The sequence below is a fragment of the Phoca vitulina genome, unplaced genomic scaffold, assembly GCF_004348235.1.
Source record: "Phoca vitulina isolate PV1807 unplaced genomic scaffold, GSC_HSeal_1.0 scaffold38, whole genome shotgun sequence".
Lineage (NCBI taxonomy): Eukaryota > Metazoa > Chordata > Mammalia > Carnivora > Phocidae > Phoca > Phoca vitulina.
The window spans coordinates 45,239-62,160 of NW_022589741.1; the positions used below are offsets into that span (position 1 = coordinate 45,239).

Here is a 16,922-nt window from a genome sequence, read left to right on the forward strand (position 1 = left end):
GGATTATTTCTCAGCTTTGGCATAAGGAGCATGGCAGAGAGTAAAACTAGGCCTGGACCTACAAACACAGGGACTTGGTTTTGTTCAGTGGGAGCAGGTTTGCCAGGAGGCGTGACTGTGGCCTTGGCCCTCACGGAGGACCCGCGTGGTCACAGACGTCACTGGGCTGCCCTCCTTATGGAGCCCCAGCCTCCAGAAAGCACCAAATCTGAGAAGAGAAATACGACAAACAGAACAAGTTGGATCAATACATTTCAACCGAGGAATCGCTTTATTTTTAAAGGTTAGGCTGACTGCAACATGAATACAGGATTTACAGCCAACGGTCTTGAGACTCACGAAGGGTAGTCACGCTCAGGACCATCTTTGACAGACAATATGCCTTTAATTAAGCTCTTGTTGCAATTTTTAAAGCCTTTCTTAACATAACGGTTGGTTTCTCTTTTCATGTCCAAATCGAAAAGAAATTAGAAAAGGGGCCAACTCAGCTGCACTTTGAGGAGAATCCACTGACTTGAGGACATATTGATTTGGCAGAGTCACGAGACAGCACCTGATGGTGGTGTTTTTACTGGGAGAGCCAGAATCATGCCTATTGCACTTCCTAAAACCTGTATCTCGTCAGGCCAGCCCGACCTAAAGACACCGGGGAATCTGAGTATGTTTTCTTGATTCTCTGGAGTCGAGCCCATTCGCGGCCAGAGCGCCCCTTGGCACGGAGGGCAACGTCTTGCTCGGCACGCTACACAGACTTTGTGGATGTTGGGTTATTTTAATGTGCTGACAGAGCCTTTGGTAGGAGGTTGGTTTTTACAACTTCTGATTCAAATATTATCACAAAACATTTGAAAGCACACCTTTACTGTATTACCAAGTAACTTCTCAATAAACAATACACACAAATACAAAATCACTGAATATAAAATCTCAGATGTATTTTCTGATCTGGTTACATAAAGCTTCTTTGATTTAAATTTAGCCAAAGTTGGGGTTAACTAGACTTTTGTGACCATTTTATCTCTAGAATGAAGTTAAAAATTTGTATTTGAAGCCTCCCTTTATTGAGTTTAAAGCAACACTTCCCGTTAATGCCCAGCGTCATTTAAATGTTGGCAGTTTGTCAGGTCGAACAGATGAATGTTCATTTCTCTCTGTGTTGTTTTAGATATTGCGTCAAATCATCAGTAAGAACACCCGCAAATGCGTACAAATGCAGATTCCTGTTCGATATATTTTGACAGGAGGGGAGAACATACTGGAGTGACAGGTAAGTATTTGCAAGTTCCCTCCACACTTCTTTTTCTTTATACTCGACGCCAAATGTGGGAATTCCCCTGTAAATGCCCTCAGAAATGGCACAAAACTATGCTATCATTGGACCAAATCACCGCAATCATTTGTGACTTTGATACTTCTCCAATAAAGCGTTCTTATTTGGTCAATAATCTTTAAGTCACAGTAAAAAAAAAAAAGAAAGAAACCATAAGATAAGAGGTTTCGAGAGTCTGTATTGGCTGCAAAAGAAAACAGGACAAGCATCTCATACGCACTCATGTGTGAGCGCAGAAACACACATGCGCATGCACACAAACTAAACCATGTTTCCAGAGCTCAGTAGAGGAAGCACTTTTTCACTGTTAAGTGTAACATTTTCAGTGAGATGAGTCAGGAAGTTCAGGAAAGATTCAATCGCATTTTGCACAGATATTACCAATCATAGTCTGTGGGGGCCAAGCAGAGTAGATGATTAAACAGCATTCTCCAAATAGCCATAGATCACCTTTCCCTAGGTTTCAGGGCTGGAAATCACCATCAGGGGACCCATAAAGCAGGCAAGAAGTTACCTGAAGTGACCTTCAAGAGAAATGCTGCACGGAGAGTGTCCCCAAGCAGACACGACACAGAATCACATCATCACAATAGTTATACCCAAGAAGGCAGTTATAAAAACAAGTGTCAAACAACCAGGCACAATTCCCATCATAATCTGCAAACTTTAGCCTGAACAATGAAATTCAATGACCAAAAATATTAAATATTAGGGTTTCGGATGATGGGATGATCCAAGTTATCTTTGGACATTTTCTTGTTTAAAAGGTGGTCACGCTGTCACTTAAAAAAATAAATTGGAAGATAATATGGCTTCAAGTGGACAAATAAATACGATTTTTAAAGGAAGTCTTTGCATTATCTATTGCTTTCCTCTTGATTTGGTTCCATTGATAATTTCTCCTCAAGTTTTCTAATAAGTTCTGCTAGGTCTTCTGAATTCTGAGTTTTTTCTTCAAGGAGTTCATAGCGGAGGCTTGAGATGTCCTGTTTAATTTCCTTCAGTTCCCCTTTGAAAAACAAGAATGATAGGGAGTCAACTGTAAATACAGATGCAGAGAAACTAGGGATGCTGGAACAGAATGAAACCAGTCCTAATTCCACACACATCTGTCGTTTGAATCCTTTCAAAGGAAACTTCCTAATGGGGCAGGTTTCTATTTCCTCAGCTAAGCTTTTGGTGAATGAAAAGATTATAGAGAAAGAATGGTAATGCATGTCCTAAAGTAAAAAGGAGGCACTAGTGGCACATGTCTGTAGGAGCTGGGGGCAGCAGCCTTCTCCTCCCAAGCCCTTCCTCCTCCCTCCCAGGTGCCCCCAGAAGCGAGGGTTACTTCCGTAGCAAGTGCCGTCTGCCCTGGCTGTGGAGAATGAGCCCATGTCCCCACACTCTTCACACTGACTGCTGGGGGACCTTGTCCTCTTCCCCCTGGAGGGTCGCCCTCCCACCCCATTCCCTCCAGCTTCCCTGCAGCTCGGCCTCAGGCCCCACACCCTCACCCATCCCCGTTCGACTCACCTTCATTCACTTCGTCACTCTCTCTATCTACCTGGGCTTGTAGTACGTATCTTTTAATGAGCCTCTTCATAATTTTCTAGACCAAGAAAGGAGAAATCCACCTCAGTTTTATGTTTATGACAAATCTCTCATTTGTAATAAGTGAGTCTTTCCTTCCTCAGGACTTCAGAAGTGATCCCTAACAAAGATTCAGATGATTTATCTGGCAGGGAATGCATACTATCACCAGATTATTAAAGCAATTTTTACATTACTGGAGCTAATGACTCAGAGATTAATTCCTGAGAAAAGAATAGTTTTAGAGCAAACATCTACTCCTTGATGTTCATTGCTTGTACTTTATTTGCAGAGTATTAGAGAAAAACACAGCCTTTCAGTTGGGGAGGTTAAAGGTGTGGATAATACCGCATGTGGAAACTGGAAATTAAGCAAATACACACTCATTTACGTTCTTTGACCTCCCTTACCAAGAAATGTAATCAGTTTTGGTTTTATATTTGCTAGTAATTCAGGAATGGCTAGTTTCAGTGTAACAAAGTTTCTTCGGTGAGAATGTTGCGTTCACCCTACACGTTTCATGAAGAGTAGCAGGCTCAGTACCGTGGGCCGGAAGTCCTGGGTGGATCCACGGTTAAGCCAAATATGACTCTCTAAACCCCAAATTAAATGGTGGACAGGAAAATATCACTTTCAAGAACTTATTCTAAGGATGTAATTGGGGACATGGACAAGTATGTTGATAGTAGTACTACTTATTTTTTTAAAAGATTTTATTCATTTCTTTCAGACAAAGAGAGCGCAAATGAGAGAGCACAAGCCAGGGAGGGGGGCGGCAGAGAGAGAGGGAGAAGCAGGCCCCCTGCGGAGCAGGGAGCCCGATGCGGGGCTTGATCCCAGGACCCTGAGATCATGACCTGAGCCGAAGGCAGACGCTTAATGACTGAGCCACCCAGGCGCCCCATTAGTACTACTTATAATAGTAGAAAAAACCCTTCAATGTCCATCAATAGGAAATTATTTTAATAAATTATCATATATTTGTACAAAGGAATACTATATATCCATTAAAATTAATATGAATATATGTTTTGTGACGTGAAAAACTGTTATTTATTCTCATTTATATAATATTACATATACATGTAAATAATATTGAATTATATGTAAAATTATACATATACATATAAATCACCTGGCAGAAAGTAAGTAGTCCTTAAATCTCAGTGGTAGGGTCTGAGGTACGTTTTACTCTCTTCTGTATGTTTTTTCGTGAGAATAGACTCTTTACAATGAACATGTAGACTCTAAGCTCTGAGATGCCAAGACTTCATCTATTTTATTTACTTACGTATCTCCAGTACTTAGCATATATGTGAATTCATGCATTATTTTGATATTGAGAAAAACAACATAATAGGTTATTTTCATTTAAAGAATCACATAGTTTGGGATTTTAAATATTACAAATAATTAGCCTTAGTTCTTTAAGAAAAATATCATGCTTACCTGATATTGTCTGGGAGGATTATTGAAACTGTTTAACTGGAAATCTTCTGAGCTCCTCACACTTGATTGTTTACTATGCCCAAGCTGTAATTTGAAAAGAATTAGAAATTCTTCTTTTTCTTTTAAATAATGCGATGATATTTATTAGTTACATATAGGAATTTATTCATTACATATGTACATTTTCATTTAATTTGCTTGACAGTCTGTCTTCCAAGATAAATCACAGGTGCCTGAATGTGCTCAGCCTCTTGATGGCTAATCAAGACTGTCTGAGAAGCCTCCTCGACTTCATGACGATCAATCGTGTTGCCATGAGAATGACACTTTACCCTTACCACAGGTATGTCTCTGATAGAGGGAGAGGCAAACAAGCTGAGAAAGTAATGGTGGTGATCTCAGAAGTCCATTGATAAGGGAGCATCAGGCCAGCAGAAATGACCACAGCATCCACACCTGCAGTAGGGTGTGATGGGGGTCCCAGGGTAACACCAGGGTTAAGACTTTGTTCAGGTGCCAAGAAGTAACCAATGACTGTATTTGAATTTCAGGATCTGCATAGTATCACATTTGGGCAGTACTTTTCAAAAAATCTATTTGCTTGAACAGGCAATTAACAAAGATCTAAAGCAATCTGTAATAAAGGTTGTAAAGGACCATATTACAATGCTAAGAGAATGATTAAAGAAACTATGGCATTTTGTAAAAAGAAAAACTGGTTTTAAAAAGAAATAAGTAGGAAAACCTGAGCAAAACACAGCAGCTCCATTTTTTTTTTTTTTTTTTGCTTGTTTTCGGCTGCACAACTATTTTGCAGAGGACAAGAAACTCCAAGACCATCTTCAAAGACAGGCATGGTTTATATTTCCCAATGACATCTAAGTTGCTCTAAGTAAAGCTCATTGAGAATTAAATCCTTAACTTCAATGCTTTGATGTTTTAAATGGCCACATGCTGAAATAAAGTAGCTCGGCACACATTCACCCACTGAACAGGTACACACTGACTGAGTGTTTATAGGTAGATGCTGTGCTATAGGGTCTGGGTATTCAATGGAGAACAAAACAGTTATGATCTAGCCAAGTTATAATAATAGAAAAACATATAGTAAGGCTGGTAAGGCCCATAAAGCGCAATATGCAATTCTGAAAATATTCTGTAGACAGCACGCCTTTCCCCGTAGCTGTTTTTGCTTTCCTTTCGACCTCTCTAAAAGTGTCAGCAAAATATCCATATTCTTTTACTTTATATTCACTTCAAAAAACATGAAGATATAATTATATCATTGGCCAAATTAAGCAAAGAGAGGCAGCGTGGGTTCTCTGAACGAGCTCCTGACATAAAGCTGAAGGCTGAACTCTGCTCTGTCACAGGCTGCTGGGGAGTGGCAGAAGACACGCCGGAACTTTCTGCACTCGATCCGACAAGAAAGGGAGTCAGGGGACACCTGTGCTCCTTCAAGTCCTACTGATCTATGAATTCATGAAATGAACGCAAACTTCAACTATATTTTTAGTAATGTAATTTTTAATATTTATTTTTAAAAATATAGTTATTCCCTTATTTTTTTTAAGATTTTATTTATTTATTTGAGACAGAGAGAATGAGAGAGAGAGCACATGAGAGGGGGGAGGGTCAGAGGGAGAAGCAGACTCCCCGCTGAGCAGGGAGCCCGATGCGGGACTCGATCCAGGGACTCCAGGATCATGACCTGAGCCGAAGGCAGTTGCTTAACCAACTGAGCCACCCAGGCCCCTATTCCCTTATTTTTATGATGATACAGTTCTTCCTGGTTTTCACTGTGATTTACGCCGTAAGGGCATCATCATGAAATGGGATGACTAGATTCAAGCTCAGTTTCATCCCCCACTGGTTGTGATAAAGCATGGAGGGTGAGGACAGGTTCCTAGAGGAAAAGGATCCAGACAGGGGGACTCTTAGTGCATCATGCCTCTGATTTATTTACCACCTATTCATGAATGCACAGCTTCATGATTGCAAATCATTTCTTCTTTCGTTGGAGGCCATTAGTACATCCAAAAGGTGTTCATGGAAACAGGAAAGTGAAAAATTATGTTTCTTTGGGATTTTTTTGAAGATGTATGTGTGGACCTTAAAACTCAATATGCCAACCATCCCCAATTAAGGCAGCTCACAACACTGCATGCCTATAGAGATCATCTTTTTTTTGGTGGGGGGGGGGGTGGGGCGTGCTTAAAAGTGTATTAACATCACCGAGGCCCTCGTTCATTTACTCTTTTCTAATTTAAGGCCTTTGTGTTTGCTGTTCCCAGTTCCTGAAACACCCTTTGCCTGGCTGGCTGATTTGCTCTGCCTCACTCTTTGGGATTTAGCTTCAAACATAAGCTCCTCAGAGAGCCTTTTCCTGCCCACCCCATGAAAAAGAGATCTTGAGCAAGCTACGACTTCTGTATCCTTTACAATGTTTCACAACTGACAGTTACTTTATTCACTGGCTTGTCTACATCCTGCTAGGCTCTAATGAAGGAGGGATTTTGTTTACCTCATCCCAGTGTCCCCAGAGCAAGCACCGCCCGACAGAGGGCAAGTGCTGAAAAAGCAGTGGATGGTGAAAGCAAGAAGAGCTTCTGGGTCCCTGACGGGTCCACTCGCTTTCTAGACCCCTTGCTCTACAAGACAAGTACAATCCAGGTTCATAAACCAGGGGGTGGCAGCTCAGCAACAAGGTAAAGATACATCTGAAACACGAAGAATGAATTTAGGGCAGGAGGCTGGTGCCCTACCCTGGACGGCTTGGAAGAGGTAAGAGTGGTAGCAAAGCCAGAAAGTGGTATTCTGTTCACCGGAGAATGTGTATGCTTGTAGATTTTCCAGAGTGTAGATGTCAAGGTGTCCGTGACCACAGCTACCGTGCATTCATACGGTTTCAGCACGACACACAGCGTCCCGCCCCCACCCCCCCAACAGGGCATGCACTCCACGGGCAGAGTCCGGAGTTTCTCAACTGCAACAGTTCTGACACTCTGGGCTGGATGATTCTTCATTGTGGAGGCTTCCTGTGCCTCGTAGAATGTTTAGCAGCATCCCCGGCCTCTACCCGCTAGATGCCTGTAACAGCTCCCCTCTCTGGTTGCAACAGCCACAGTGTCCCCAGGAATTACGAATGCATCCTGAGGCGCTGGTAGTGGGGGATCCAGACCACCCCTGGCTGGGAACCACGGGTGGCATTCAATGGTCTATGACTAAGCAGTTACAAATTCATTCGGATCGTTTTTATGTGACTAGCTCTTCTCTAAACCTGAAATATGAAATTGGATGCAAATATAACAAAAAATTCTAATCAGTGTCTAACACATAGATATTTAACACATAGGTATCTATCTAACACATAGGTATCTATCTAACACATAGGTATTTAATAAATATGTGTCAGACGATTCTAGGAAAGAAATCATACATGGGGAGAAACTCCCTCGTGGTGCCGGGAAGCTGCATGACCCCCTGGGGGCAGGACGCGGCGTCTACAGCTACCCAAGGAGCTGCTGCCTATTCTCTGCATTTATACCCAGTTCCTGCCTTCTTCATGCTTTCTTTCGCCCCTTTCCCAGGAGTTAGCTTGATGCAAGCATTTAGCCTGAGGACGGGAACGAGGCGAGGAGCTCAAACCGTGCAGACACCCTGTGCCGTCGGCAGGGATGCAGACAGGAGACAGCGCGCCCGTGCGTCGGTGCTTCCAGAGCTCCTGCTCCAGAATCCAGTAGATGTGAATTCGATTCTGGCTCCGTCATTTGTCTCAAATGCGACTCTGCGCCAGGAACTTCAGCCCTATATCCTCAGGTTGCTAATGCATAAAACGGGGGAAATAGTTTTCCCTCCCTCCTCGTGGTAATTAAAGAGATAAGTTGTGTAGAACACACAGCTGGTACACAGCCAGTGCTCGACGAGGCTAACAGCCAGCATGGCTGTGGGAGGTAAGTATCCCCTACCCACTGTGTGGGCTCACGCCTGCTTCACGCACGGCTGTGGGAGGTAAGTATCCCCTACCCACTGTGTGGGCTCACGCCTGCTTCACGCTGAATACTGCTGTGGACGGACGTGTCCGTGACAGTCATTCAGGGAATGGAGCGTTCTGTGATCCCACCCCGGATGGCGTTAGAATATGCGAACTCCTTATTAGAATACACACTGCCAACCAAGCCCACCGCCACAGATTTTAACTCAATGTGCCCGGAGAAGGGGATTGGGACTTTGTGCAAAATCAAGTGGAGACGCCGCCCTGGGGCAGCGATGATTGATTAGACAGCCTCTGACCTAATCAGTTCCCAGATATATAACTAATAAACATGACCTCCACATCTCACTCAACCCAGAGCCGAGTGGACAGAAAATGCAGCAATAACGTGTGTGCTCCTCATCGGTCTACCGTGTCGGGCGCGCAGGCCGCTCTCAAACCCACCAGTTGGGCGTGATCTTTCCTGGAGCTTGCAGAGAGCCGTTCTCCAAGAAGTAATTTGGCACTTTCAGTTTACGCAGGGCATGCAGGACGGCGGAACTGACTTTAACTACGCCACCCTTTCAGACTGAGTCTGAAAAGCTAATGCTAGCAGCCACCCAACTCAGTGACCTTCAGAGCTGCAGGGCATCATCCAAGGTAACAGCATTATTACGTGGCTCATCCTCCTGATTTCCGTGGCAGGTCTGCAGAGCTGTGAAGACAGTACTCATGAGCCTGACCTCGGTAACCCTCAAGGGGTCAGAGAGAAGATCCAAGTGAAATGGAAACCTGACTGTTTCAGACGTAGACCTTATGGAAAAGAAAGCAAAGCCACGCACACTGGGTAAGGAAGAATGAACTATGAGGGTTTTTCTTAGTACCTGTTAGGGCCAAGCACGTCCCAGTGGGAGTCCCTCTCAGTAACAACAGGCAAAATCCATTAGAAATATAAATGGTTGCTTTAAAAAGCATTCTCCCAGGAATGCAGTTGATGTATCAAGCAAAAGCAAGGTATGTGCCCCAAGTTTTGTTCATCACAAGCTTACACAGCCAGGGAAAGTAAAGGAGATAGTTGTGTTACTTTAGTCCTCTGGGAATCAAATGCCAAGACCAAGTTAGAAGTATGAGCTGTACCCAGAATCATGCCTCTGAGAGACAACGGGGAGTAGGAGCAGGGGAGGCAGAGAAAGCTTCCAGAACCTGAGGCTTGGCTCACCCGTGAAAGCGCGGAGGGCAAGAAGACTCAGAAAGTCAGCCAAGCCAACAGGGAGCTGAGCACAAAGACGGCCCCAGGACGGGTCCTGCGGGAAATGCCTGGGACCTAGAGTGTGGCTACCGTGGAAAAGCTGGGGGACCCCAAAGGCACTAGAGGCTGTCTGCTGATCACATTCCTTGAAAGAAGATATGAGCAGCACATCTCCACAATGGCACAACAAAAAAACACACCAAAGGGTCTCAGGATGGTTCAACTGACATTAGAATTGACATTTCATTGATTCACAACTGGGGTCAGATACACAGGCTCAATATTGCTCTTAAAGACTTTATTTTAATCCAGGATTAAAATAGGTGGTATTGGAAACTGTCAGGTGATCCAACCCTCTTTAAAAGATATAAAATGCAGGGCGCCTGGGTGGCTCAGTTGGTTGGGCATCTGACTCTTGGTTTTGGCTCAGGTTGTGATCTCGGGGTTGTGGGATTGAGCCCCACGTCGGGCTCCGTGCTCAGCACGGGATCTGCTTGGATTCTCCATCCTGGCACGCCCCACTGCCCCCCACCCACATGCACATGCTCTCTCTTTCTCTCTAAAATAAATAAATAAATCTTTTTACCAAAGGATATAAAATGCATTTTTCAGACGATTAGAATAAATTTTAATTTTCTACATTTTTGGAGAAATTACAAAGAAAATAGAGTTATTTGATTTCTGAGATACTATAGTTTCTATCATAAAGGAAAACAGAAATTTTTATTCCCTTGAATTTTTCTCATATTTTGCAATGATTTGTTCTCATGCATGCATCATCCGTTCAGCACAAGTATGTCTGTCGTTCACAAAGCATCACCGAATCCTCCCAACAATCCTGTGTGATGGGTTCACAACTTGGCCCTCCCTACTTTACAGATGAGGAAAGTAAGGCTTGGGAAGCACATTGAATTACTGCTGTGGGGCGGGAAGTGAGATGAGATCCCAATCTTCCCAGTACTTAGATCGATACTGTATCAATACTTCCTAGCATTCTGGTTTTGTTGGGGGAGGTAACGGACTTAGCTTGAAAACAAAGCAAAATGGCCTCTGACCTGGACTCCTCGTCCGGTCTGACAAGCGGCTGTGACGGGAGACACGAAGCTGTCATCTGGGTCTGACTACAGCAAACCTGGGAGAATCACGGAGCCTCCACCTGACAACAGTCCTGCAGGGCCTAAGTCTGAGGACTTCAACAAGAGAGGGACACACAGCTGTCTCGTTTAAACCTCCGCGATGCTTTTATTATGTGCAGCTGAACGCAAGTCCTACTGGACACCCCGCCCTTCCCCTAATGATTTCATCGATAATGCCCCTTGGTGACAGCCTGTATTGTGCCCCCACCGTGCACACGAGGAGGAAGCAAACGTCCTCATGGTTGGGAATGCTGCCGCCCATGGTAGGGGCTAACGCACCTGCAGGGCCCACTGCTCCTTATGAGCTGCACTGACTACAGTGGGCACTGATTTCCCCAACCAGCCGCTACGGGTGCGTCCTGGGCACCTGCATTGCTGTGGGGACCCCAGTCATATGCCCCCTCAGTCCCCGATGAGTTCCTCTACCCTTTTAATTCTTCCTTCCTATATTTCATTACCCATAAGTACCCAGAAATATATGTCTAATATCTGCCTTAAATTTATATGCAATTCTTAAATATATACACGGATTATTTTCACCTCTTAATAACAGACTCTTTGAGGCATTATTAAAATCGTTAACTTCTCTTGTGAGTCTATTACCTGTTTCTTGAAATTGCTTCTGAACATTTGTCCTTTTCTCTGAAAACATAAGCCTGGTCATATGCATGACTTCGTATTTTCAAATGTGATCTCACCTGTTTTTTGTCAAGTGGTAATTTTGAAAGGTCTTCGTGACTTCCCAAAATTCCGAATTTCTTTTCTTCATTTCTCTTTTAAAAATAGATAGGAAACAAATAATAAAACTAAAAACAGACAGTAAAATGAATACAACTGCAAATTCTACATTTAGAATTACAAAAACAATTTCATTCTTTTTTCCATATTTTATTTTATTTTATTTTTTTTAAAGATTTTATTTATTTATTTGACAGAGAGAGACACAGCGAGAGAGGGAACACAAGCAGGGGGAGTGGGAGAGGGAGAAGCAGGCTTCCCGCTGAGCAGGGAGCCCAACGTGGGGCTCGATCCCAGGACCCTGAGATCATGACCTGAGCCGAAGGCAGACGCTTAACGACTGAGCCACCCAGGCGCCCCTCTTTTTTCCATATTTTAAAAGCCACCTGGGTCTAATTCTATAGCAAGGTTCAAGAAGAGAAACATGTTCTTACTGGATTCTTCCCATTGGTAAGCACTTAGAAACTTCATCTGGACACTAAGTTCCCTCAGTTGCAGTTTTTTTTTTTTTTTTTTTTTAAGGTTTATATATTTATGGGTGCGGAGGGAGAGGGAGAGGGAAAGAATCTCAAGCATACTCCCCATTGAGTGCAGAGCCTGACCCAGGACTCAATCTCATGACCCTGAGATCATGACCTGAGCCGAAACCTAGAGTCAGATGTTCAGACGACTGAACGCCCCTCAGGTTGTAGTTCTAATTAGACCTGTAAATGTCACACTTAAAAGTAAAGTGAGAGAAATTCCTGCCATCAACTCACTGAGTTCTAGAAGTTAGACACTGGAAGATTAAGAGGGTAATTAAAATGGTGTATTTTTCCAAAAATTTCACACAAATAGTATAATAATAACTACATTTAAAGAGGGCTTTATAATTCTCAAAGCCCTTTTACATATTTATTTGATTTTTTTTTTATATGTAGATATAAATTCCCATAGTACACTTGGAGAAACTGAAGCTCAGAGAGCTTATTATTTACTTGAGAACCCCAAGTGGTGAATGGCAAAACAGAGCAGAAATTAGAATGTTTCTCTTTTCTCTCAGTGATAGAATCTTAGAATTCCAAGAAACTTTTACAATCATTTGGCTCAACTGCCCACTAGCTGTAGGAAGATCTTCTAAAAACTCCTAATATTGGTCATCCAGCATTTATTGATTGCTTGCAATGATGGGGAACTCACTACTTCACAAGACAGCCCCCTCTGTTGGATAGATCTTGTTATAACAAGTTTGTTTTTACACAGAACTAAAACTGAACTATTTGCAACTTTTGCCCATTTCCTCTCTTCCTGTTTTTGAAGAGACAAAAAAAAAAAAAAAAAAAAAAAACCAAGTATACACCCTAGTCAAAATTGGGAGTTCTAAAGATATTTACCTTGTTCCCCTTCAATCCTCCTTCTTTGGATGTAACAGCCAGATCCTTCCATTCCCCATCATATGACACCTTATCCACACCTGTCCCCACGCTGGCCCTTCTCCTCTGAATGAATCTATCTCAATGTTCCCCTGGGTGTAGAGGACAGCCCTCACCCCGTACACACTTCTGCACAACATCCCACCTGTGCCTGAAACACTTCTGAACATCCTACCTGCTCATCTACACGCTGAATGTCTTTCTTTTATGGCTTCTTGATATCACACTGCCACATGGGGTAACTGTTTCTGGTTAATACCCTTCGATCTTTCTTTCTTGAACTACTTAATGCCAAGCCTAGTCTCCCATATTACATGCGAGTAATTGATTTCTGAAGTTTTCAATGTAGAAGAGTCTGTCAAAGTCCCCCACATCATCATCGGCTACTGATGCTTCACCATGCTGTGTGAACTGAAGGGGGGGCGGGGGGGCCTGAAGCCACAAGAGCAAACATGGCGCCCACTACAGGTGATACTTTATTATAGTTACAGGTCATGAATTTTTCCTACATTCTTTTAAGTAGGAAATTTCCAGTAAGCTCCTGCTAAACAGACACAAGCCAAAGGACCATGCTGATTTGGGAATGACTGGACATGTCATCATGGACCACTTCTTTTTAAAAGGATATAGTACCATGGTTTTAATGATCATAATGTTTAAAAATATAATTTTAAATTATCAAGTCAAATTACCTTGTTCATCTCTGCATCCTCCTGGAAACCTTTCTTATGGCCCTGGAACATCTCAGAAATCCATTTTTTAAGTCTCAGTAAGAGATAAAACAGGGACTTTGGACTTGGCACCAGGTTGAAAGGAACAGGTAGAGTTCTTCCCTCCTCAAAGTAGGAAAACCAAAGTTTGGCCCTTGCAAATTTCCATTCCACATCAGCATCATCCTATACAGACACACATGACAGTTGAACAAAGAGAGGCATAAACAGAATCACCCAGATTCTTCTAACACCGTGTAGCTAGAGCTTGCAAACACTCTCAGACCCCAAAAACCAGTCCAAGATTTTTCTTAAATGTTAAAGTTCTACTCACTCTTTCCAAAATCTGAAATTTTACCAGACTTACAGAACGAAAGATCTCAAAATGTGCATATGTTTATAAATACTCTGAAAGATATAAATGTATTTTTCTACATTCTAAAAAACACCATGAAAAATTATTCACTCTTTTGTTCTGCAGGAGATCATAAATTTGATTAATCTGTTCTGCAGGAGATCATAAATTTGACCAAAATTTCTGGAATAAAAACTTATTCTATCATGCTAAATTTGGGAAAGGGTCAATTTTGAACACCACTACGAAAAGGATTTGGAGACTAGTCGTATTTATAAGCAATAATTTTTTTAAATAAAATATAAATTCAACCTGACATAGTATTTCTACTGTTTTTTTTTTACATAATGAGTTGGACAACATTTCTCCAAGCAAAGAGTTAATATTTTCTAGATTACTGGCCAGACAAGTATATAAAACAGGCAAAGAACAAATGAGGAAAAGGAGAATGTACTTTCACCACATTGCTGAGTTGATGCCTGGAATAAGTTAAAACATGTAGTCACAGAGCATACAAATGTATAGAAATTATACCTCAATTTCCTGGAAGGAACTGTTGATCATTGCAATTAGCATATTGAGCAAAACAATGACCATTGTGACATTATAGACTCCATAAAGAACATAACCAATGTTTTCAATGAATTTGTGATTATAGTTGATGACCACTGACTTCACTTCAGAAAGTCCAAAGATAGCCCAGAACAGTGTCTTAAAACTCTCCTCCACTCTGGGGAAAAATAAAGAGATAGTACAGTATATAAATGACAATAATCCCATAATAAAAGTGAGTTGATTTAGTGTCTTTGTGAATCACCAGATATTCATGACAAAATTCTTTACTTCTCTGAACCTGTTTTCTGTACTATGGGTACAATAATTTTTATTTCCCAGATGGTTGCAGGGATGAAGCACTCAGCTCAATATCTGGCACATAATAAGGACTTAAAAAATGCTATTAACATAACTTCATAACCACAGATAGCAACGTTTAAGCAATCCATAGCCTTGGCAATGGAAATGTTAAATGTATTAATAAATAAAAATAATACAGTTTGTTAGAGTCCTATTAGGTTTCCTGCTTATCTATACTTCTACTCGTGTCCAATAAGTAGATAATAATAGTGTGTGTCTTAAGGAAAATATGACAGTATAAACAAAGACATTACTACCAAAATCACTGACAAGTCTTGGGTGGGAATGTCAATGCTTTATGCGTAATTATTGACCAAAGCGAAGCCCCCTGGCTTAACCAAGCTGGTGTCATCTCTCTGATAAACTGCACTGACAAGACTATGGCTAATAATAGGTCACATTTCAGTTGGCGCTTCTCATTGTAACACAGACGACCTAACATTTGAGTAATCGATTCTAAGCATACGTTATAAGAGTGCAGGGGCTAGAGTCCGGGACAAGGGCTGAGGTCCCGGCTTTTCCATAGGCTAGCGGCTATGCAACATTCAGCATATTATTTAACTTTTCTGAGCTTCAGTTTCTTCTTTTTGTGAAACAGAGATAATGAAATGATGTGAGTGAGGTATTTTACCAGAGTAACTGGCGCTAAAAATGTTAGTTATTAACGACTTAGTATTAGGAAGGTGCCTACATTTTTGAGTTTTTCCAATTCATTTAAAAATTCTCTCACTGGAGATGAAGTCTTCGCCAAAACATCACCCACCCCAAGGACACCTATGAACGCTGTTAAGCTAACATTTAGTTAATCTGCAATCTCTACCATCAGAACATCTGAGATCACATACGTTGTGAAAGCTTCATTTTGTTTTGCACCAATGTAGTAGGAGTAGAGGTTGAACATCCCAATCATGAAGGCCACGAACACCATGATGAATATGACCATGAACTTGAAGATGTCCTTCACTGTTCTCCCAAGCGATATCTGCAGAGGTCCAAAGCTTTCGTTGGCTGGTAAAATATAAGCTATTCTTGAGAAACTCAGAACTACAGCAATTGCATAAAGACCTTCAGATATGATTTGAGGATCAGAGGGGTCCCACTTGATCCTGGCTAGGAAAGAGGAAAGACAAGAGTTATCATGAGTTTCTGTAAGTTGTTTACTTAGGTAACTTCTTTTCTGCTAAAGAAATATAATTACATTAGCAATCAAATGTCTGTTGGAAATTTGATCTTTAAGGGTTGAGTATATTGAAGCTTCTGAATTAGAAGAAAATGACCCTCCTGATTTGCTGGTAATTTTCCATAAGAATATAGCATAATGGTTAAGAGTTCAAACTAGGGACTTGGTATCTGCAAAAATTCGTGTGTGTGTGTGTGTGTGTGTGTGTGTGTGTGTAAAAACTGGTACAGATTAACTTCTCTTATTTTTATTTTCCCATCTTTAAAAATGAGATACTACCGCTCCTCCCTCTCTCATCTACTTGAAAATTCAATAGGCCAACATATACTTGGTGCGTAGAACATGTCAGCACTACACAAAGGGTAGCATTTATCATTGAACCTTAAACTTATAATTCCACTGTAATGTAATCTGGGGTTTGCAAAATCCTGGCAGTTATTTCAACGTACTAGAAGTAATTCTTATTGGTCGCTCAAAAATGTCCATTTTTCGCATAAAAATGTAGCAAGTATTCATTTTTTCATTTTTCTGGCATTATTATATTAGGTCATCAAAACCCAATTAAGAAACCATTATGAAGAAAAATGCAAAACGATGTGTAAGAGAGAGGAAAAATAGGATTATATTTGCTTATTTGCTGGGACGTGAAATCAGGAAGGGATACAAGAGACTAGTAAAAGCAGTTTCCTGTTTTATAGTAAGTCTATGAGTACAATGCATAGATAGATAGCTGTGACTTTTTAAAATTCTGTGTATTGAAGAAGTGTTAACCATTAAAATAAATATTTAAAAATGCTAATAAAGATATCTCTATGTGATACAGCCAATAAACCCACAGAGATGTCAGCCGAACATTAACGGATTTCTTACCAGGGCATTTGAAATGAGTATTGAAAAGGG

The 16,922-nt window shown here is 41.5% G+C and overlaps 1 protein-coding gene across 3 annotated transcripts in view; it reads right to left on the bottom strand.

The window, feature by feature from the left end:
* Positions 1–263: 263 nt before the first annotated feature.
* Positions 264–16,922, bottom strand: part of TRPC6 (transient receptor potential cation channel subfamily C member 6) — a 108,236-nt gene continuing 91,577 nt past the window's right edge. For 2 of the 3 annotated variants that reach the window (XM_032427916.1, XM_032427915.1), the window contains 7 exons: positions 15,688–15,952; positions 14,462–14,657; positions 13,555–13,758; positions 11,411–11,485; positions 4,355–4,438; positions 2,849–2,924; positions 264–2,339 (listed from right to left, as the gene is read on the bottom strand). In XM_032427916.1, coding sequence (XP_032283807.1) covers positions 2,188–2,339; positions 2,849–2,924; positions 4,355–4,438; positions 11,411–11,485; positions 13,555–13,758; positions 14,462–14,657; positions 15,688–15,952 — 1,052 coding nt within the window. In that variant the 3' untranslated portion in view covers positions 264–2,187. Of the gene's footprint in view, positions 2,340–2,848; positions 2,925–4,354; positions 4,439–10,312; positions 10,767–11,410; positions 11,486–13,554; positions 13,759–14,461; positions 14,658–15,687; positions 15,953–16,922 lie in introns of those variants that run through there. The other variant, XM_032427918.1, reaches the window with a different exon arrangement.